Source organism: Ochotona princeps, chromosome 6 (assembly GCF_030435755.1).
Source record: "Ochotona princeps isolate mOchPri1 chromosome 6, mOchPri1.hap1, whole genome shotgun sequence".
Classification (NCBI taxonomy): Eukaryota; Metazoa; Chordata; class Mammalia; order Lagomorpha; family Ochotonidae; genus Ochotona; species Ochotona princeps.
Genome location: NC_080837.1, coordinates 28,538,173 through 28,561,891, shown reverse-complemented (window position 1 = coordinate 28,561,891; position 23,719 = coordinate 28,538,173). Strand labels below are relative to the sequence as shown.

General features: G+C 40.3%; 1 protein-coding gene across 8 annotated transcripts in view; it reads right to left on the bottom strand.

Annotated features, from left to right (window-relative positions):
* DMXL2 (Dmx like 2) overlaps positions 1 to 23,719 on the bottom strand; it is a 158,135-nt gene that overhangs the window by 66,762 nt on the left and 67,654 nt on the right. For all 8 annotated transcript variants that reach the window (XR_009245600.1, XM_058665852.1, XM_058665851.1 and 5 more), the window contains exons 7-14: positions 18,198 to 18,376; positions 16,509 to 16,692; positions 15,916 to 16,090; positions 11,027 to 11,266; positions 10,317 to 10,588; positions 9,020 to 9,713; positions 7,882 to 8,003; positions 1,961 to 2,050 (exon numbers count right to left, since the gene is read on the bottom strand). Coding sequence is in view for 7 of the 8 variants with exons in the window: in XM_058665852.1 (XP_058521835.1) it covers positions 1,961 to 2,050; positions 7,882 to 8,003; positions 9,020 to 9,713; positions 10,317 to 10,588; positions 11,027 to 11,266; positions 15,916 to 16,090; positions 16,509 to 16,692; positions 18,198 to 18,376 (1,956 nt within the window). In the remaining variant the exon portion in view is untranslated. The remainder of the gene's footprint in view (positions 1 to 1,960; positions 2,051 to 7,881; positions 8,004 to 9,019; positions 9,714 to 10,316; positions 10,589 to 11,026; positions 11,267 to 15,915; positions 16,091 to 16,508; positions 16,693 to 18,197; positions 18,377 to 23,719) is intronic.

The following is a 23,719-nucleotide window of genomic DNA, read 5'->3' as shown; positions in this document are numbered from 1 at the left end:
GATTATATATTAGGTTGAGCCACAGACTTTTTGTGAAAGTTACAGGATATGTTTATGTTTCTTCAGATAAAAACATTAAAAAGTCCTCTTGCATTCACAGTATGGAAGGTTATCTATCTGATGGGAAAAAAACAAAAGACACACACAGGAAGGGTGAACCCTCTATGGATACAGAAATCCTAAAATAGACTGGGACCAAACCTAAAGTAAGTTGTAAACTTTGTCATCTATAAGCCCATGTCATTTATCAGTGCTTGCAATTTGCCCCTGTTGTATTCATGATGGCCACAAGCAAAGGTGAAAACAATCTTGAGCAAACATGAAGGAAAAAGAATGCTAGGGGTAGGCATTTAGTATTGGCATAGTCACAGGTTGGGATGCCTACAATCTGTATCAGAGTATCTGGTTTAAGACCCAGCTCCTCTTTCCCAGATCCAGCGTCCTGCTAGTGGCTGCCCTGGGAGGCAGCACGTGAAGCATGTCCCTGCCAAACGTTTGGTAGATGTGGACTGAATGCTGGGCTCCTGCCTTTGGCCTGGCACAGCCCTGGCTGCTGCAGGCATTGAGAGTGGGCTATTCAAAGGTACCTCAAGAAGTTCATGAAAAATGGAATTAAAAGTTTACTGTGAGAGGGTATACCTAAGAAGCCACTGAACTTGACTGGACAATAAGATGCTAGACTCTATGTTTGGTATATGCTTGCAATGAGGGAATCTCAACTGAACTTGAACTGTGGTTATGCAACAAGGTGGAGGAATCCACCATGGTGGGAGGGTTTGGGGAGGGGTGGGGAGAATCCCAGTACCTATGAAACTGTGACACATAATACAATGTAATTAATGAATAAAAAAAAAATGTGTTTAAAACACTTTAAAAAAGTTTACTGTGGTGTAAAAAATTTGAAGCCCATTCAGTTTTTTCTTAACACATATTTTCTACAAACTTTCTAAAGATCCCCTCATATTAATATTACATGGTAAAGAATGCAGACCAGGCTAACATCCAGTCCATTCACAATTAGCATTTCTATGGGAAAGAAGCCCACTCACTCATCTGCTAGATCTCTCTGAAGAGACAAAGGAACTCACAAGTCGAGTTTAAAACAAAGGCATGGAGCCTAGGGATGAAAAAAACAAGTTAAGAATTTCCTAGGAGGCTTTAGCAATCTGAGTCTGGCAGGCCTAGTTCTGTCACCAAGAGCTGATGAAGTAACTTCTCTGTTAGTGGAAATGATTACATTTTCCTTAACAGAATGTGCCAGGCACCACAGAAACACCATGATGTAACTCTACACTTGCCTTTAATCAGTCTGCTCTTTCTTCATTTCCCTGTTTAAAACATTTGGTAACTTTCTTGTCAAAGTAATCTTTTTCTATATTTGAGTATGTTAGTTCTGTCTCTTAGCCCATCAACATCATTCTGAAGCAACACATATTCTTAGGGTAAACTGGCTGTACAAACTAACAGAGGGAAGAGCTCTCCTGTTCCTTAGCAGCTAAGGAGGAATACTGATTAAAGAACTGTGAATCCAAAGCAAACTCATACTTGATCCTACTTTCATCTGCATTTTAATGAATCTCATAAAACTATCCAACACATGGACACGGCCAAGGTTCTAAAGCTGAGATCTCCCTCTGAGAGGAGGAGTAATCATAATAAAGCCAGCAGCACCAGGCCTCTGAGTAGTCACATTGCTTTTGCGGTCAGCATTTCAAGACCAGGGTCTTGGATTCCACAACAAAAACAAGCTTCCCTTAAAGAAGAAACAAGGCCACAGATAAAAATTCAGTTGGAGAAGAATAATTTCTAAATCATTTGTTTTTTTTTTTCCCTGTGGGAATCATGGGAATGAACAGTAGACGGCACCAAACAAGAGAATTATTTTGAGATGGAAACATTGGATACATGTAACACTTTGGGATGAAGTATTTTAGTGACACCAATTACAAGCACATTTTACTTGGTCAGTTATTGCATCCAGTTCTATAATGCAGCCGGGCCGAGCAGTAGACTGTTGGCTCACAATATTAAACACTTCTCCAATTAGTTTCTGCAAATGAAAAAATATAAAATGTTAAAGGTCAACAACTTAAAAGTTTACTGTCAATACAATACAGCATTATGAACATTAAGCTTCCTCTACTCACTGATTAACAACAATTTGGACATTCAAAAATATTTCAACCTTCTACATTCATTTTCAATATTAACTAGCAAATTCAACAATTTGAGTGTTTATATGTGAATACTTCATTTCAGAGCATTTTTTTTTAAGTCAAAAATAGAGAGGGAGAGACAGAGAAATTTTCTATCTGCTGGTTTCTACCTAAGTGGCTGCAACAGCCAGGGCTGACCCAAGGCAAAAGCATGTAGCAAAGAGGCAGGAGCTTCTTCCTGGTCTCCCGAGTGGGTGATAGGGATCCAATTAATTGAACCATCTTCTGATGATTTTCCCAGGCCATAAGCAAGAAGCTGAATTGGATATGGAGCAGCTTGGATATGAACCCCCACCAACACAGCATGCCAGCAGCGCAGGCACAGCTTTACTTGCTACACCACAATGCCAGCCATGCACCAACTTCTTTTAAAACATTTTCCTCAAGTCTGCAACTTTTAAGTCCCAAAGACAGCTGAGGATCTGGCCCAGCTTGAGTGTGTACTGAGATTTAAGAGTAGGAGTCCACTAGAGGGAAGGCAGGGGCTATGGGTGAGAGGAAGTAGGTCTGTGTCTCAGGATGAGCAGGCTTGAACTAACACATATAATTTAACTTTGGATCCCCCAAACTTCTTTTCTGGAATCACCCAACCTTCTCTTGTATGAAAACCTTTCAATAACTTCACCTAGAGCATTTATCTCAGAAAGACACCCATTCTTCTCAGCACCCATCTCTACCATCTTTCACCACCTCCAGGCTACTAATAGCTTCTTCTGGGATTTAAGTACAAGCTCAGCTCTGAAAGGCAACAGTGTATACACTGCTTACAGATTCCAGAAAGCACCATAAAACCAGATTACAAGATTATTAGTTAAAGAGAGACAAAATAAGGGCAGGGCTGGATTGCTGATATGGGTACAGTAGTACTTATAACCCCTGGAATGCCCACTGAATTTATTCAATGAAATATGGACACAACAATGATCTACAGTTGGTGATACTGAAATGCTGAAACTTCTCCAGCAGAGAGTAAAGCTTTGCTCCTCAAAGTGTGGTCAACTGGCGAGCATCACTCTCAGATCCACAAACTAATGCACCTACATGGTAACAAGAGCTCCAGGTGGTTCCAGTGCTTATACTTAAACTTTAGGGACTGCTGTGGTTCTGGAGTTCTCAATGTATGCTTTGCAGAGGAAATGGACAGCATCAATAGATCTAGGAAGCTACTTAGATGGAAGTCAATTAAATGAGTTTTAAATCCTATGCTAGCATTTTTATTCCCTCTAACAGAATATCCATTACATAGCACATGTACTTACTTATAAACCAATAGATGTAAGGTGGTTGAGGAAAAGAACTATTTCTATTTACTTTAACACTCTTAGCACCCGGTACAATATGCACAATTATTCTCACACAGAGGATCCTCAACAAACATTAAACACTGAACAAGTTAACACAGTAGTGAGTAAAACCAAATTACACTTTAGATTGTTTATACTTTAAAAGTTTGTCTTCAATGATGAATAATGGCAGCATATACTCCACCACCCTACTTTTAAACACCTGGATTTTCTTCCCTGTTATTTCATGATAGAAGCCATCAGTAAATTCTGAAGGAACAAACATTTGCTGAACGAACAATTCTTACCAATCTAACATCGTTGGACAAAAATATACCAAAGTTTGTTTTTCAGGCAGCAAAGTAACTGCATTTGCAGTATTTTAGATTACAGTTTTTAAAAATCATTTCAATCCACTTCCTAAACTGTTTGATAAACATAAATTTCTTTGTAATGATAAGGGTCAATTGTATGAACAATATTACTGATGTCATTAGTATTCTTTTTCTGATTCAAGCACTCTCTCTGTAATAAGAAATCCTAAATGCACACAGGTACCTAATATGGAACATTATGAACGTGCTTCCAGTGACCTTTGTAAAAGCTATCTAAACCACACTTAGGATTCTAAAACTAGAGTCAGCCAACATCAACATGTCCCAAATTCAAGTCATCATAATGCCTCTCAAAAATCTTGCCACAACCAGTGGAACGACCATTACAGACAAGAAACCTTAGTATCAACTCTTTTCCATGGGTCTCCAAGCACCTGGAGGCTTGCTCTGCTCCTTGCCCTGTCTACCAACTCCCACTTCGCCTCATTCTGCTTTACCAAATGGTTCCAGCACCTACCACCAGGCGCCATTTCTCAAATGAAGTCAGTGATCTCACTTAGCTCCCTGTCCAAAAATCCTCAATGCCCCTAAAATTACATATCTACAGAATAAAAATCAGATCTTTTCAGATATCTGACATGTAATTAAAAAAAAAACCTGGCCTTTATTCTACCTACACTAACAATCTACTTTGAGAAACAAATGTGGCAACTTCTTGCACCATTTTGACTCCTAACTAGTAAGAGGAAGGAACTAGAGGAACTGCTGCTCTAATTTGCAAGGAAGCAAAAAGGACAGAAACAATGAGAACTTGACCAGAGGTAATAAACAGCCTCTTCTCAGGAGTTTAAATCCTCCAACAAGAGAGAGTCTGGACTCTCATTGCAGACTTCTTTAGAGCACAGAACTTCCAAAGCCAAAACGGCTTCAGAGAGTATGGAGGCTCAGAGGACAGTGGAGGTTCTTGACTATCCAAGGGGAAAAAAAAAAGCTGGTAGAAAAGTTGAGTTGAATAGTATACCCAGAAAACTCACCCAAAATCTCAGAATGCAATCTTATTTATCAATAGGATCTTCACAATAATAACTAAAGAAAAGGTCATACTAATTAACAGTGAATGTTAACTCTAATAATAGGTATCCTTTGCAAAAAAGAAGAAGAAGAAGAAGAAGAAGAAAAGGAGAAACATTCAGAGGAAAGACACCCATGTGAATACACAGGCAGAGACTGAAGTAACGCGGCCACACACCACAGAACACTAAATGTAGGAGCCACCAGAAACAAGGGAAAAGCGAGGAAGGGTACTCCACTAGAGCCTCAGAGTGAACACGGCCTTGGCAATACCCTGATTTTGAACTAAATGTACATGCACAAAACTAAAGAAATGCACAACATGTGAACAAAAATAAGAGACATGTACACATTCATAATTATAGCTAGAATTATAGAGTTCACTCCTCTCTCGACATCTACTACAACAATTAGAAAAAACAGTAAGGACAGACAAGGATTCAAGCAAAACAGGGTCTCACTGATACTTCTCAAACACACCATACAACAAAATACACATTCATTCCCAGAGCTCATGGAACATACATTAGGAAAGATCATGTCCTGGGCCATGAAACAAACTTGAATAAATTTAAAAGGACTGAAATCATACAGTGTGTTCTATGACAATGAAATCAAACTATAAATCAGCAATAGGAAAATTCCCAAATACTTGGAAACTAAAGAACACACTCCTAAATAAACTAGGGGTTCAACAAGAATTCATGAGAAATTAGAAAACACACTGAACTGAATGGACATAAAAAGATCACATACACAAATGTCAGAGTAGTGCTGACAGGAAATCTAGAGCCCTAAATGTATGAATCACAAAGTAGGAACAATTTCAAATAAATGCTCTAGATTCCAGGGCCCAGCATTGTAGCCTAGTGGCTAAATTTTCAGTTTGCAACTGCCAGGATCCATATGGATGCCAGTTCTAATCCCGGCAGCTCCACTTCCCATCCAGCTCCCTGCTTGTGGCCTGGGAAAGCAGTCGAGGTCCCAAAGACATGACACCTTCACCTGTGTGGCAAGATCTGGAAGAGGCTCCTGCTCCTGGCTTCAGATCGGCTCAGCTCCGGCCATTACAGCCACGTGGAGAGTGAACCAGAAAACCAGAAGATCTTTCTCTCTGTATATCTGCCTTCCCAATTAAAAGAAAATCCTTTAAAAGTCACTTGGCTTTTTAAAAAAATAATCTTAATTCCTTTCTTATAAGCCTAGCAAAATGAAGAAGGATGGAAAGAGAAAAGAGGAGGCAAGAAGAAATGGAGGGATGAAAAGGGGAAATGGAGAAAGGAGAGGAGGAAGAAAAACTATCAACAAGTAGAAGGAAGGAAATAATAAAAGTAGAAGTCAATGAAAGAAAAAAGAACTCAATAAAACAAGTGTCTGATTCTTTCAGAAGACATCAAGGGAAGTAGTAAATCTACAGGAGACTTCCCTTAATTTGAAAATGTTTCAAAATATGAATTTATGCAAGCCAAAACAAGGAGACTCATGTCTATCTAGGACAATGCTTTAGTCACCAAAGATATAAATTAAACCTAAATACAACAAAACAGATCAGCTCATATAAATTTGACCTTTGACTCCAGGATAGCTGGTAGACAAAGCATATTTTACCTGGCAGAGTGGATATTCTTGGAAGAAGCTGGAAAATATTCTACAACATAAAAATGGAAAAAAAATGTCTAAAAGGATTGAAATCCTTTTACTGCTAGGCTCTGTCTTCAGAGGGGGCCTAATGATTAACATTCTCAGATGAAGATGTACAAAGATTTTTCACCAAACTGGTGATATAATCTAACACAAAAGGAAAAATGGCTTACTAGCAAAAAAAAAAGACTAGAATATCTGACAATCAACATGAATTAATTATCTACATCAATTACATACAAATGATGTGGAGTGACTGCTAACATTAATAGTAACTAATGACTATCCTATTTCATTAAATGGGCTGGTGAGATTACAGAATCTGGATTTTAAAAGATTAGGGAGCTGGCACCTAGGCTTGAGATTAAGATGCTCACATCCCATTGGGATACCTAAGTTCAGAAACTAGATTCAGCTCCTGACTTCAACTTCCTGTAGGCTCTGAGAAGCAGCAGTGATAGCTTAGGCAACTGAATACTTGCTGCTCATGCGGGAGACCTGGTCTGTGTTCTTGGCTCCTGGCTTTGGTCATGGCCCATCCCCAACCACACAGGCATTTGGGAAGTCAAGCAGTACATGAGAGCTTTAGCAGTCTCTCTCTTTTTCCTATCTCTCATGAATGAACAACCAAATAATCAGAGATTTTGTTATAAAGCTAAGCCTGACCTGGATTTTCCAACCTAAACATATGACTGGGTAAAAATGCCTGTAAAACCATTTTGGAGGGGACAGTACAGTGGCTCAATAGGCTAATACTCTGCCTGCAGTACTGGCATCCCATATGGTTGCAGGTTTGAGTCCCAGTTGCTCCACTTCCAATCCAGCTCCCTGCTTATGGCTTGGGAAAGTAGTGGTGGAGGGCTCAAGTCTCTGAGTCCCTGTACCCATGTGGGAGACCCAGAAGCAGCTCCTGGCTTCAGATCAGTTCAGTTGCAGCCACAGCAGCTGTTTGGGGAATGAGTGGGTGGAAGATCTTTCTCTCTTTCTCTCTCTCCCCTTATCTATCTGTAAAATCTGCCTTCCAAATAAAAATAAATAAATCTTTAAAAAAAATACCGTTTCTGAGCCAAAAAAAAGATCAGCAAGGCCAAACAAGAGTAAAAAATGTCAGAAATTGATAATATTTTAGATAAAATCTTTTCCATTTATCTGTATTGATGTGTGATATCTACACTGAAATTTTGATTCAAATTTCTTAAATACAAATTAAGAGAAAATTCATGAGTCATATGCATGCTACATAGAACCCAGAACATACGCTCCCTTCCTAAACACGAAGTAAGAACATATTTCCTTATCAGCTTAGATATACTAAAGAGAATAGCAAATAGTTACCGAAGATTCTGGGTCTGACAATTCATCCAGTAATTTCCTTGCATCTACTACAGCTTGATAGAGTCTCAGATTTTTGCCATCAGAAGCAACAAAGCAAGCACTTGCAGAATTACAATATGTGCCTGTAAAAGGAAAACAAGGCTTTGGAGTTATAATATGGGAGTTTATGTATTAAAATGTGTAGTTCTTTCTTATAATTGGCTAAAGTAGGAGAAATAAGGATTTTCACTTTCCTTTGTAGGCAAAACCATGGTCCAGAATCATAAGTAAACAAAACTAATGACTATAAAATAATCACGAGTATGGGCTTTGTAGCATACTGGATTGGATGGCAGCTGGGATGCCTGCATCCCTTATCAGAGTGTAAGCTCAAGCCCCAGCAACTCCACTTTCAATCCAGTCTCCTGATAATGCATCCTGGAAGGCAGCAGGGGGTGCACGCAGCACTTGGGCCCCTGCCACCTCAGTAAGAGGCCAGATAGAGGTCCAGAATCCTAGCTTGGCCTGGCCCAGCCCTCTTCTCCCTTGCCCCTCTGCCTTTCAAGCAGAAGAAAATGAATAAACATTTAATTAAAAAGAATTTACCTGGGAGGAAAAAAGTAAAATTTTACCAAAAATTCAATTCAAGAACAGATTTATATGAGGGAAAAAGATTAAAAACAAATGTCTAAAAAATAAGTATGATACCTATATTCTGACTATGTATTAAAAATCACCTAAATAATGACAAATACAAATAGTTACATGCAGGGCCGGGTCTCCAAAGGGTTAACTCCACAGCTTACCTTGTTTCTCAAGAGGTGTAACAGGGCATGCAATCTTGGTGTGACACATTTAGCCCCCCAGCCTAACCGCAAGTTCCTGCTTCCTGTTTGTCAAGTTATGCCCCCACAGGATTTAAGGATGGCGGCTTGAAGATTGGATAAACACTGGGAGGAACTAGGCAGAGTATAAAAGGCAGCCTAGAGTTTCAATCAACAGCATTCTTCTTACAAGAATGAGCCGCTGTGTGTTATCTTCTTTTCAACCCGAGTCCCTCCACTCGGCTCCGGGTACACGCTGACACAGGCGTTGCCGGCAGTTACATTAAAAAATAATTTCAAAATTTATGTACTTCACAATTGAAGTGAACACTTACCAAGACAGTAACTGGGAATAAGTGTTGGCAGCCACGCGACATTAGAGAAGGCTGAGGTGTGCAGAGAGTTGATCCGAGCCAGTTCTGACACCCCTCCAGTGTATGACAAAGGTCCTATTGGGTCTACCCGCCACAGAATAAGTTCACTGTAGATGGCATTGGGGTCATGAAAGGTCCGAGTGGCTGCGTTTCGGAGAGGCTGTTTCAAGGTGCCTTTCCCATGTTTGACAGGATCCATTAATCTACTTAGTTTGTTGTCTGAGTCCCAACGACAATCTGATTCAGGAGTCAACAGAGCATTATGATGTGAGGATGTCAGTAACAGTGGCAAAACGGAATGGCATGCCAGGTCATTGAGGTGAAATCGATGGCCACAGTATCTAAATTTGTGGGATACAGTTAGGACAGTGGTAAAGGCAGACTTATCAGCAAAAGTGACTGCCCACTGATTTAAAGACCCATCTATGTGCTTAGAGATCATCATTACTGTGGGAGTGACAACATTCACATGTGTACTGTGTGACCTCGGATGCAGCTGGGAGCCCTGAGGGCTGCTTGCAGACATCACCTGGGCGTGCGACACGTGGTGAGACTCCTTTGTACAATGCACACAGGCATACATCATGATATTCTTACTGAGAGAGCTTGCATCGCCTGAAGGAAATGCAACAGGAATCCGAGAAGAAAAAGAAACCTGAAAAATACAATTTGTTGGAATCTATTTGCAATCTCTCCAAAATAGTCATCCAAAATCATTTTTTCCCTCAAAATATCAAGTCTCAACTACCAAAAAAAAGCATTTTCAATCTCTTTATGATCTTTTTGTTTGATGTCTTTAGTATCACATTTCTATTCATGATTCATGAGAAAACTGAGGGAAAAAAATTTCAAATGCCTCACTTGTACATCAAAATGACCAGAACCACAGATGCAAAGGGCAATAAAGGTGAGAAAGCTAGCAGTTAAGGCAGCCTGACTGTGCTAACAAAACCAAGAGTAATGCCGGGGCTCTTTAGTAACATTTTCAGTGTAGTTTCTCAACTTTATTAAAAATATTATGATTTCCCAAAAAAATCAACAGTTATGCATTTAAATAAAAAGCATTGTTTTCAAAAGTCAAATTTTTTTAAAACTAACCACATTTCAAAAAAATATACAGAAACTGATCCCTTGGAAAAAATCGTTTTTTTTTTAAATTGGTTATCAAAAACAAAATTTTTCAGTAATTTAGAATACCTATTGAATATACACAGCATCAGCTTTTTAAATATACAGCCACTTCATCAGTAAAATGTACCTGGACTTGTCTAAAGATTCCAGGATTATATTCATCCAAGTACTTTACATGCCACACCAGGAAGGTACCATCTACAGGGTGTATTGTAAACAGCATGTCAGGATTCTTGTTCCACTCGGTGAGCAGCATGTCAATCTTGCGGTCGAGCAGAACGGTGGGCAGTGGCAATGGTACGCCAGGTCGCAAACAGGTTCTGGGACTTCCCTCTCTTTCTCCTTCTTCATGCTCAGATGATCCTGTACCTGCCTCAGATTCTCTATCCAGGGATAATTCTGAACCAGAAAGTACAGTTTTCAGTACACTCATTGAATCACACTGTAAAACTTCATTTACATAACACTATAAATTAATGGCACACTATCTTCAGAAGCTATAAATCTGTGTTCCAATTTATGCAAAGAAAAAAAAACAAAGTGGAAAACTATTTTTTGCCTAAATTAAAAATAACTATTCTTACTTCTAAGTAAATGAAAACATTATTGCTACTATTGTTAGTACCATCATTTGTGAAACCTGTTTCCTACGAAGGAGTATGTCACTGAAGGCAACACATTATTAAAAAAAAAAACAACACAGTTTCTTGTGCTAGTCCAAGAGCTATCACAGTGCCTGTCCATGGTAGATGGATAGTAAATACATGTTGAATGAGAAGTTAAACTACAAAAACTGTTAACTTAGGAGAAAAACAAAAAGACACACAGGATACTAACCATGGTCTAATTTCATATGTAAACCCCTCTCTCTCTCCTCCTGTGAATGGTCCTCATCTTCTCTATCTGCATCATCACTTTCATGATCTACTTGTTTTTCAGAAAGTTTTCGTAATTGATGCATGAATATTTCAGTAGACGATGTAAAATGGAACTCCTTGTTGTTTAACCAATGAACTACAAAGCCCCCATTTCCATCATCAATGTTAAATGAAGTGCCACCCAAGATATTTGGGATATCTGTAGAAAGAGAAAAGTTAAGATTTCAACATGAATCTTTAATTTCTTTAAAAATATGACAAGTCAATATAGTAACCAATTCTGTGCTTACACAGAGAAAGTGAGAAGCACAAAGTCACTATAGTTCTAGCAGAATTTCTTTAACTGAACTTAATGGCAAATGTAAACACTAAGAACTAATGACAGGTTGGGTGTTTATTAGTGATTAAGATGCCAGTTAAAACACCAGCATCCAATGCTGGAATGCCCAGGTTCAATCCTTAGCTCTAGGATCCTGCTCCCAATTTCTTCCTAATGCAGACCGTGGCAGGTAGCAGTTATGCATCAAACTATTTGTTTTCTACCACACAAATGGAGACCTAGAGTGAGAACCTGGTTCCCAGCCAACCAGGTCCAGCTATAGCCATTGTGGGCATTTGAACCAGTAGATGGAAGTGCATTCTCTATCTCTCATTTTCATTCTCTCCTACCATACTTGCCTCCTTCTCTGCCACTAATAAATTTTTTAAATTTTTTTTTAAGATTTATTTATTTTTATTACAAAGTCAGATATACAGAGAGGAGGAGAGACAGAAAGGAAGATCTTCCGTCCAGTGATTCACTCCCCAAGCAGCCACAACGGCCGGTGCTGCACCGATCCAATGCCAGGAGACAGGAGCTTCTTCCAGGTCTCCCACACGGGTGCAGAGTCCCAAGGCTTTAGTCCTTCCTTGACTTCATTCCCAGGCCACAAGCAGGGGGCTGGATGGGAAGTGGGGCTGCCAGGATTAGAACCAGCACCCATATGGGATCCCGGTCACGTATAATGTAAGGACTTTAGCTACAAGGCTACCGTGCTAGGCCCGGAACTGTATTTGTTGAATATTATCTTTACTTAGCATTTTACTTAGAATTTTAAAATAAAACCATCTTCACTGACACCATAAACTTCATTTCAACAAAATGCAACTATAGCTTTATATAGGTTTCTATTTTCAATGTAATATGAAATCTATACTTTCTTATATACATACATATATATTTTAAACATTTATTTTAGTTTTTAGAAAGTCAAATTTTACAGAAAGGAGAGACAAAGACAAAGATCTTCCATCCTCTGGTTCACTCCCCAACAGCCACAATGGCCAGAGTTGAACCAATGTGAAACCAGGAGCATCCTCTGGGTCTCCCCCGACAGCGCAGTGTCCTATGGCTTTGGGGCGTCCCCTGCTGCTCTCCCAGGTCACAAGCAGGGTACTAGACGGGAAGTGGAGCAGCCCAGACACAACGCGCACCCATATGGAATTCCAGCAATTGCAGAGTAAGGATTTAGCCACTAGGCTATCATATCAGGCCAGCCCCTTTCTTACACGTTATTATGCAATAAGAATACACATTGTCCCTAAACAGGAGCTCAAAATACTTCTCAATCACATGGGAAGAGCAGGTAAAGAAAACTATCAGCATTATGAGAAAAAATATAAATCTACAAGAATGAAAAACAAAATATACTGTAAAAGTATATTTAGATATAGTTTTAAGGAAAGAATAATCAAAGTGCTTTCAGAGAGAAATCACACTAATTAACCAGACTGCCACCACTTGTATTCCCAGGTTCAAATTAAATTCTCATTTGCTCAGAAGCATTATTTTTTTTTATCCATTTTATTGTATTGTTGTTGACAATCTTTACATAGTTAACTATAGTTGAAGGAAAAACAAGAAAAAGAAAAAAAAAGGTTCAGGGGGATAGGGAGGTGGGCAATGTTATTATGTCAATATTGTTTCCATCATGTATCTGAGGTAGAGTGGGACACTGAGGGAGAAGCCCCACCTGGTTTCCCGCCCACCCCAAGACCCGGATGTGGGGCATGCTCTGAGATATGTGCCCTAGTGGTGTTAATAGTTCTCCAGTTATGAGTCACTGCCAGTTTCGCTCGATGAGGTGGTCCACTGATTGATATGGTCCATCATGAAGTCTCCATTTGTCCCATATTTCGCTGCCAACATGTAGCTGAGATGAATGATTGTCCTATTCTGTCTTCTGTCTTTTCTTGGTTAGAATTCTGAGTCCAGCAGTTCAAGTGGGGAGATCTCCAAAGATACTTTGAGGTATTCCCAGATTAGTTTCTTGTATGTTCTAGCAAGCACAGGGCCCAGCACAGTCCATTACCCTGATTAGCTGGTGGTTGCAATTGCTGTGTTGGTTCTGTTTTCAGTCCCGAGTTGCACTGGAACCAATGGGTGTTACAGTCCAGTCTGGTTTGGCCCTTACATCAACCAGTGGAGCTGCAGCCTAATTGGGGCGACCCACAATAACCCCCACCAGACCGCCCCCTACCCTGGTTTGCCAGTATGTGTAGCAGAAGACCAATCTGTCCCCCATCCCATTTGGCTCTGGTACTTCTCAATGGGTATTAAAGCTTAGTTCTATCTAACCAACTCAACCATCCAGCCCTCACTGATATTGTTGAGTACCTCTCTATCTAGCCATCCCAGCCCCCGTCCTAGTTTTCATGCCCTCCCACGGGAATAGTGACCCAAGAAGGGGGAACCCACTTTTTCCCTCCCAGGTCTCTCTGTCCCGGTTTATGCACTCTTTAGGTGGTCCTGTGATTTGACTCGACAGAATTAGTCCCCAGTGTCAGCTTCTGCCAGCTGATGCTGTGGCCCTGATCTAGTCCACATGCAGCGCACAGGTGTTGTAGCCTTGCTTAGTCGTGTCTGTCTCTATCCCAGCCCACGCTCTCCAGTGGGAGTGGCTGTCCAGCGAGGGGACCAGCCCCTTAAGCCCCCGCCAGCTCTGCCCCTCCCTTCCTGGATCTCGCGTGTGCTGGATGGGTGCTGCATTCATATCCAGTACAGGCAACCACGCCCTGGCATTCCATAATGTGTACTGGTTTTGTCTCGACCAAACCCGGCCCATTCCACACTCTGTTCTGGTGATTGGATTTGCCAGTGGATGACATAAACTGATTCAGCCTGGTCTGCTCCTGACCCATGCCAAATGCATGCCTGTGGGAAACTTTCCATGGCCTATTCTGGGCTGTTTCCAATCATGCTTCTTGCGCTTACCTGCAGGGACTGTGTCCTGCCAGAGGAGTTGCCCAGGCTCCTCCATCAGAACCCCTCCCAATGCCAGATTTTGCGCTTGCCAGGGGGTTCTTGAGCCAACCCTACTCAGTTCACCTCCTGTCCTAGCAGGAACAGTGGCTTTTCCTGGCTGGCTTTCACCCCATTCTGACTCTTGTTGTTGGATGTTTCAGCCCAGCCATGGCTCGTCCATACCCACATACAGCTCACACATGGCTCAGAAGGGGATTGAGACCCAGCCTAGTCAGTCCCACATCTACCCTGGTTCTCCATAACACCAGATGGTGCTGGGATCTGAACTGGCCTGGTGCATCCAATCCCAGCCCACACTAGTGCCTCGGGTGACTACAACTGTTTCCTAGATAGAACGCAGCCCCCATTCCAGCACCTACACTCCTTGGTGGGAACCGCATCCCAGCTGTGGCATCCCAGATTGGGACCATTCCTAGCCGTAAATCACGCACCTGCACGTGGCTGCTCCGAGGACCATTAGGTGCCAGCCTGCTAGACAAGCCGGAGCTTATCTTTTACTTGATAGGTGTTCAAAGCTCAGCATTATTAAGGGATTGGAAGTTCTTCAAAGGAAGAGTTACTGGCATTGGGAATATTTAGGATTGACTCAGATCCCAGAAACAGTGGGGTCACTCTAGAGCTATCTCAGCAGCCATTCAGACGTCCAATACCCCAGAGCTGCCCGGCCGGGCGGCCAGAAGGCACAGCCTGGCGCCAAATGGCGCACTGGCTGCCCGGGCCCAGCCCGCCATGAGCCATGGGCACATGGCGGACTGGGTTTGGGATCCGAGCTAGACATCCTCTCCCGCAGCCCTCGGCTCGCCTCTGGCAGCCGGAGGTTTAATCCTGCAGGCCCAAGGTTGCGCCCCTCCCCAATCCCGTTCACCACCCAATGAGGGTGGTGGGTGGGCCCCGGACATGCCCAGTCACGGAGGCCTCCCCCCTCGGCGTACTCACCCCAGAAGGAAGCAGGCCCCGCACCCAGGCATGTCCGGGCCCAGCCCGCCATGAGCCATGGGCACATGGCGGACTGGGTTCGGGATCCGAGCTAGACATCCTCTCCCGCAGCCCTCGGCTCGCCTCTGGCAGCCGGAGGTTTAATCCTGCAGGCCCAAGGTTGCGCCCCTCCCCAATCCCGTTCACCACCCAATGAGGGTGGTGGGTGGGCCCCGGACATGCCCAGTCACGGAGGCCTCCCCCCTCGGCGTACTCACCCCAGAAGGAAGCAGGCCCCGCACCCAGGCATGTCCGGGCCCAGCCCGCCATGAGCCATGGGCACATGGCGGACTGGGTTCGGGATCCGAGCTAGACGTCCTCTCCCGCAGCCCTCCAGAAGCATTATTATACTCTAGACAGAGATGTTCAAAAATGCTGAAATTACACCCTGAGTATGACACAATACCAACTTAAGAAATGGCATTTTATATTGTATTCCTAGTCCAATTACAACTTTTTTAAAAAGGGCAAAGAGAACTACTGACAAAAATTTCAAAGATGTTAAATGTAAGCCTCATTTTCTATTTATTTCAACATATTGATAAGGAATAAAACTTTACTATCTTTACCTGTGGCAGGGTTGATGCTTGCTGCGATGTGAAAATGACACAGAGCATTTGCATGGTGGGAAATGTGTCTCTGAACTTCATGTGTTGTCACCTGGCCAGGCATTAAGTCTGTGTGAGTTACAAGAACAGATGACCTCCTTTGTCCCTTCCTTAAATTCTTCAAGTGATGAATCGTCTGAAATAAAAAAGTAATTGCTGGATTCAGTTCTGAAAGGTCCATTAAGTGTCATTCTTGAATGATTAGGAAGGATTTTAAGATTTTCTTTCTGTAAAGCCTAACCATTTTTTAAATAAATTTTCATAATTATAACAATTATTCTGGATATATTCTGTACTGTTTTATCAATTCTACAGTTCAAGGCAAAATGTAATTGACCAAAAATATGTATTCATGGCACCAAAAAACATGAATAAAATCCCTGATTAAGACTTCAAGGTTCCAGCGTTTTTTTGTGGCTATCCCCATAAGAAGATGGGATTTACTATTCATACAAATTAAAACACCTGATTCTTCCTACCAGGTAAATTAATTATGAATTTCAGCAGACCCACCCATCTTGAAAATACATTTGCCCTCTTAAATCATACAATACCTCAAGGGCATGCTGGATTCTGTCTTTGTGTTTCCCAGCCTGAGAAAGCGTGCTGGAGACACTGGAAGTGGTCGTCTCACAAATCTGTTCTCCCAAAAGACAGTCTTCTGGCAGTAAGGTTTCTGCCCACAGCCGGCACACACCATCATGGCATGAAGTCAGTAACACATTACAAACAGAGCCCCTAACGACAGATACACACCAAGGTCACCATGAAGACCAAGCCATCAACAGACTGGAGCTCTGGAAGATTATTATTATCTCCCAAACAAAACAGCAAAAGATCAAATCACTACAAATTACATAATGATGCAAGGAGTCATAAACATAAAAGATAATTAAACATAATTAAACTATCTGCCTATGGCAACAGGTCTGTTATTTTGCATCACTCTACTTATAACCCAACTAGTTGTAAACAGGCTTAAGAAAAACAGCATCTTCACAACAAAACTGTGAGGATGATATCACTTCAAGCTATAAGTCCACTGCCACCAAATTAAACAAAGGCATCAAAGTCTCATAAAGGAGAAGTGGCTTAGACTTAGACTTGTTTCCAAAGAACAAAAAGAAAATTCTCTTTTCAGCAATATTTACACAGAATGACTCCATCAAAGTAAAAATTATTTTGCAAATGTATTCAATAATTGAAAATAATTTATTATTGTCTTATGTAATCACTCTCTAAACATCCCTATGTGTGCTATATTTCCACACCTATACAGCTCTCAGATATACTGAGTAGGTAAAATAACCCTCCCTCAAGAATGAATATAAATTCCTAAGCAATTCTGAGTGTCCAAAAACTTATTTAGATTTGTATATGTAATAAAGGAATCACTTCTATGAATTATACTTAGTATATGTTTTGTACTGAATTTCCAAAGCACTTTTAGGTAATGCACTAACAACTAGCAAAATACACATAGCCTCCAGATTAGCAAATTGTGCATCCGTCAGTAGCATCAACCAACTGCAGGTTGAAAATTTTGGAGGTTAAAAATGTTTCCACAAATTATATACAATTACTCTCATAATTATCCCCTGAACAACACAGCATATATTTGAAATGTATGGGTGATGTGTAAATGCAATACTACTTAATAACTAAAAAGAGACTTGAGCGTCCACAAATTTTAGTATCTGTAGAGGGTCCTAGAACCAACCCCCACAAATACCACAAAAAACTGTGAACATACACACACAACAACTTGATGGTCCTAATATTTAAAACAAAATAACCTGGACACTTTATTCACTTAAATTATATGCACTACCACCATGTGAACCATTCACAGCTTATTGGTATGCCTGATTGGTCCTAGTGTTTGCTTTCCTCCTCATAAATATGCCCATCCTAGCCTCTTCTGCAGTGCCCACTATCACCCCCAGTGCTGCCTGCACAAAGCATGTGGAAAGGCCTATACCAGACGCTGCTCTTTCTAATTCACTCGTTCACATACATACAGTTTTTGACAAAAACTATACAAGGTAGGTACTATGATGCTCTTTTCACAGAAATAACAACAGGCATGGTGCACTTTGAGAGCTCATTCAGAAGCTATGAGAGCAGCAGGTTGATTCCAGAGTCTTCATGCTGGTGAGCATCAGGTCAGCACAGTGCAAGGCCTTGACCATCTATAAACATATAAGCACACGGACTAAAGTGATATGATACATTTATCTAACCTGGGCATATACTTGCTAGTTTTACGCCATGAAAAACCTGTCACGGCTCGGGGATGTGCCAAGTAAACAAAGGAGAACTGAGTGGAAGCCTGTCTCCTTTTCACTTCGTGATGATCCTGAGGTATTATTGAGGATTTCCAACCAGTCATGGGGTACCATACTTTCAGAAGACAATCATCCTGCAAAATATATGGGTCAATGTGAAATAAATATGTATATACTTAATAAATTTTGAAGTTAAGAAATATCTAAAAATTAATGTGTGATCTACATGCTACAAAATCCAATGATGTTCATTTCTCCAAAGAATATCATTACTGAAAACAAGAATGCAATACAGGTATCCCAAGTGGGTGATAGAAACTTAAAAATTTGAGTCAGCACTGCTGCCTCCTAGGAGCATCACTGGGAGGAAGCTAAAGAGCTAGAGGCAGGAATCAAACTTAGGTACTCCAATATGGTACCACAGGCATCTTAACCAATAGACCAAATACCTGATCCCCTTCCTTATCTTGGCATCATTTTCATGATGTAACCAAAGGTGTAACCAAATTTACACATTCTAGAGCAGTTAATTCCAACAAAGTACCAGCCATTACAAGTTTGGTAAGTGAACCAGCAGATGGGATATCTTTCTCTCCCTTACCAATTCCAAATTAAAAAAAGAAAGAAAAAGAAAATCCTAAGGAGTCTACCCAAAAGAAGATACTAGAACTGTACCTATGAAACTGTGTCACATAATACAATGTAATTAATGAATTCAAAATAATAAATAAAAAATAAAAGAAAAGAAAATCTCAAAGTGACATTTAAAGATACAAAAGTAACAATGAGCTAATTATAGCTAAAAGTATGTAGCTAACACAAAATTTTGTGTCACAAATTTGGAAGCATGTATTTATCCATGAATTATAAAACACAGTAATAAACCATGTCTACTAAAACTGAAAAAAAAAAAGATGCTAGAACTAACCAACAAAATCTTAACACTAAAGATAAAAAGTTACTGTGTATTATTAAATGTCCGCAGTAACTACAAATGCAATTCCCTTAAAAATACCTTTTACATTAAGAAACAAATTCTGTGCAAGATACATACACAAAAAACCATACAATACACTATCTTTATGTTTCTAAAGACCAAATATTACTAAGATATTATTTCTTTGAAAAATGATCTATAAATTCATTTTAAAGTGGTCGGGATGGTGGCATAGTACACTGGTCCTCCACATGAACCAGCAGCATCCCATATGGGTGACAGTTTTAAATCCCAGCTGCTCTAAATCCAGTCCAGCTCCCTGCTTGTGGCCTGGAAAAACAGCAAAAAATGGTTCAAAGCTTGGGGTCCTGCACCCATATAGCACAACCAAAAGCATATCCAGCTTCAGATCAGATCAGCTCTGAGCATTGCAACCTTAGGAGTGAACCACAGATGGCAGATCTGTCTCTCTCTCTCTCTCTGTTAATCCCTCTATCTGTAACTCTTTCAAGTACAATAAATCAATCTTTAAAAACAGAAACATTTTTAAAAGCCTATGGAACTATATAACAATAAAATAAATTACTTAAATAAAAATTTAAAAATTCACTGTAAACACAATCAAGATCTCAAGAAGCTTTTTTGATAGAAACTAACATTTACAGAGAACCTGCTAATGAATGGTCATAATTGCTTTATTAATCCCAAAACTCCAATCAACCCAATGACCATCAACAGATGAATGGATAAACAAGTCATAAACCCCTTACACGAAATATACATCAACAGACTGTTGATACAGCATGGATGTATCCAGAAAAATATTTACTGAGCACAAAAAATCAGACAGTAAAGCATGTATCTTACAATTCTGTTCACATGAAACACCAGGGAAGACAAATTGCATCAATGGTGATAAACAGTATAGTAGTTAATGCTTGTGGTCAGAGATGGTAATAAAGGAAGATGTGAAAAGAAATCAGAGATGGAAATGTCATATAACTTGATAACTGGTGGTGATAAAACGCATCTTCAAATTTGTCAAAACTGATGGAACCATCCGTTTACAATACATTCTGTTTTATGTAACTCATGGTCTAACAAATTTTAAGTAACAAAGAACATTTGTATATAAGGATATTAATTTTTAATAGCAATCGGAAAATTTTAAAGCATTTTATTAGCAGTTTCTGGAAATAAATAGTATATTTATTCCTATAATGGAAAAGTATGTCATTTTTTAAAAGAACAAGATATATGGGATTGTCAAGGCAATTTATTTATGATACATAAAGTAAAGAAATCAGGTTAAGAACAGAATTCTATATGTCTACATGTGTATGTATATACATATATATGTATATTCTATGTAGTTTGCAAAGCATCGATAATTCTCAAAAGACATTAACAGAAAACAATGACTTTTATTGAGGGTTGGACTACTTGGCAGGATAATTATACTTATTTTGCATGTTTTCTATACTTAGCCCTTACTAATTAAAAAGCCAGTAAATATATTTCCATTCTGAAAGGGGCATAAAAGGCTGGGAAGTGAATCCTTAAACAATCTCTCAGTGAGTTCTGAACAGTGAAAAACTCCTAAAGGGAAGGAAGTTTCTGGAAGCACTTGAAGAACCTTTCCCTCCAGCCCAAATCGCCCCAATGCAGAAACCTCAGCCTAGACCCTGGAATCCCAGCTTCTCGCGCAAAAAGATCATCCTGCACCTAAGGAAAATGTCCTCTGAAAAGATATTTTTCTTTTTCATTTTTTATTATATTTTTGACACTCTTTACATAGTTAATTAGGGTAAAGAGGTTCAAGGGCTATAGGAAAGTGGTAAGACTATTATTTCCATATTGTTTCCTTCATGTATCTGAGGTAAAGGGGGTATTATGGGAGAAGCCCCACCCAACTCTCCCACCCACCCCAGGTCCCTGATGTGGGGCATGCTCCGAGATACTTGCTCAAGTGGTTTTGATAGTTCACCAGTTATGAACCGCTGCCAATCTCGCCACTCCAAGCACGATGAGGTCGTTGAAGAATCCACTGATTGACATAGTCCATCATAGACTCCATTTGCCCAGTATTTCACTGCCAACATATAGCTGAGGTGGTTGATTGACTTGTTCTGTCTTCTGTCTTTTCTTGGTTAGGGTTCTGAGTCTCGCAGTTCGATTGAGGAGATTCCCAAAGAAACTTTATCTGAGGTGTTCCCAGACCAGATTCTTGTATGTACTAGCAAGCACAGGGCCCGGCACAGTCCATAACCCCAATCAGCTGGTGGTTGCAATTGCTGCGTTGGTTCCATTTTCAGCCCTGACTTCCACTGGAACCAATGGGTGTTGCAGTCCAGCCTGGTTCTGCCCAGCACATACTAGGCAGATCAGATATTTTTAATCACTTGTGGATTTTACAAAATAACAAACTGTTACAAAACAAGTGTTCACAGAATTTCAATAAATACATAGCAAGCCGACCAAAGGAAACCAATTACTGAGCTGAAGTTCTAATCATGTGTGTCTGAAGAGAAAAGCTCTTGAATAAGGTTCTAAGTTATAAAATATATATATAATACACTGGAACTCAAGTAAAATTGACCACATTTTTGAAGAATAGATGTTATCAGTAAAGGACTGCAAGGAACTGTAACATTAAAAAATCTGAAGATAACTGGATTTGAGTCCCACAAAACCTGAACTGAAATTTTGTCACATGTAGCAGAGGCAATGGAAAATGCCTTGTAGGGGGAGATTTGCACAGTGGCCATCTGTTTTACCAAGTCAGAAAAATCTGATTTATAACAGAACAGATGGCACCAAAACTGAAGAAAAAACACTGCCCAAAATTTTAAGATTAATCTATTTTCATCAAGAAAATCTTCAGTGATGTGTCTTTTTTTTGTGGTCCAAGCATACACTGATTTATATTACGAATAACTTTGATTCTAAGAATTCCACCTTCAATTCTATAATTTTTTATTAAAAAATTATACAAGAGCAAATAAAAAATATTAAATTATGAAAACAAATTCATTAAGGCTCCCTTTATATATATTATATACACTCAAACAAGTTAGGATTTTCAGAGTAGAAGAATAAAGTCAACTGTTACAGCTTAGAAAGCAACACGACTACTACGAGACTATAAAACCACGGAACTGTTTTCATGTGGAAAAGATGGAGCCATTTCTGTCCAAAGGTGGCTCAGAGCGTAAAGTCGCTCAGCTGGCCCGGGGTCTCGGTGCTTGGGTTGCACAGTGACAGGCGGGAGGGGAGGCTCACTGCCTTTACCACTCAGGCTCTGAGTCCGACAGACCAGGGAACTTACAAGCACGTCTCTACCTGTGCCCTCTGCTGTTTACCTACTACGGTGTAAGTAGGAGAAAACCGCTTTTGACATTTACTTTGTCCCAGTTCTAGTAACAGAATTGGTACTTCCAAAGGAGCCTGTCAGGTGCCTTGAGAATTTTATCAAGTGGCAGAATAGTTTCAAAGATTCACATGTAAATATCGAACATTTAACTACGCAAAATGATTTGAGACAGTCCCTAACCATTTTTGTGTTTTTTTTTTTACCAACCATGTCATCAGTCCATACACACAAATAATTCTAGTTAATGTGCAATCAGAAATGCACTTTCAAGTTGATCTGCTGTTATACTTTCTTCTCTCAAAAGGAAGAAAATGATAGGAAGGTTAGTTAATATTCCATTCTCCAAAAACAAACTACTATGGAAGCAACATATTATCTTAAGCATCTCGAATTACACTCAATATTTCCTGATGAGACGATAATCTATTACAGGTATAATCAACTAACTAGTTTCTCTAACTAGCAGTGTAGTATCACCCATTTCACTTTGATCTTGTTCACATCAGGACTGAAGAGGGACTAATAGGCAGCTACTAAAATGAAGCCATTCCCCCAGAAAGCTAGTTTCTACTATAATTAGTCAGGATTTTAGCAACTCTGCATCCAGCTTCCTGTGAGTCTTTAGAGGAAGTACAAGAAGACTGTGCGATGTGGAACTCCCTGGCAGATCTTCGTGGAGAACCATGTCCAGAGTCCCCCTGTACCAGCAGCACAGAGTTAACCTGGCATGAGAATTCTGCCATCACTGTAACTTGGGCTTCTTCTTGACTAGCCTGATGGCTGGATGGGCAAACACAGCAGCCCCTCCTTCACCCCGGCTTTTGCTGAGACGCCATACAGTAGTCATCAGTGTCATCATCTGTGTTGAGATGGTGGGAAAACAGCCTTCCCTCCCAAGAGAAAATAAGATCAAGAAACACAGGGTCTTTAACCAGAAAGTTTCAAAGTCTCCATTCTAAAGTTACTCAAAATGTACAGAAGCTGTGCATCTTCAAAGACACTCTTTGAGTTCAATCTACACTTCTTTCACATTGAACCAGTCCTCATCACCCAGCTCCTACTCTCCCACACTGCTCAGAAGAAATGGAAAGATCTGGGATCCTCTATGGTGATGGCAAGCCTGGGTTAGAGCTCCATTAAGGATCCAGAGCTGACTGCATCTGAAAG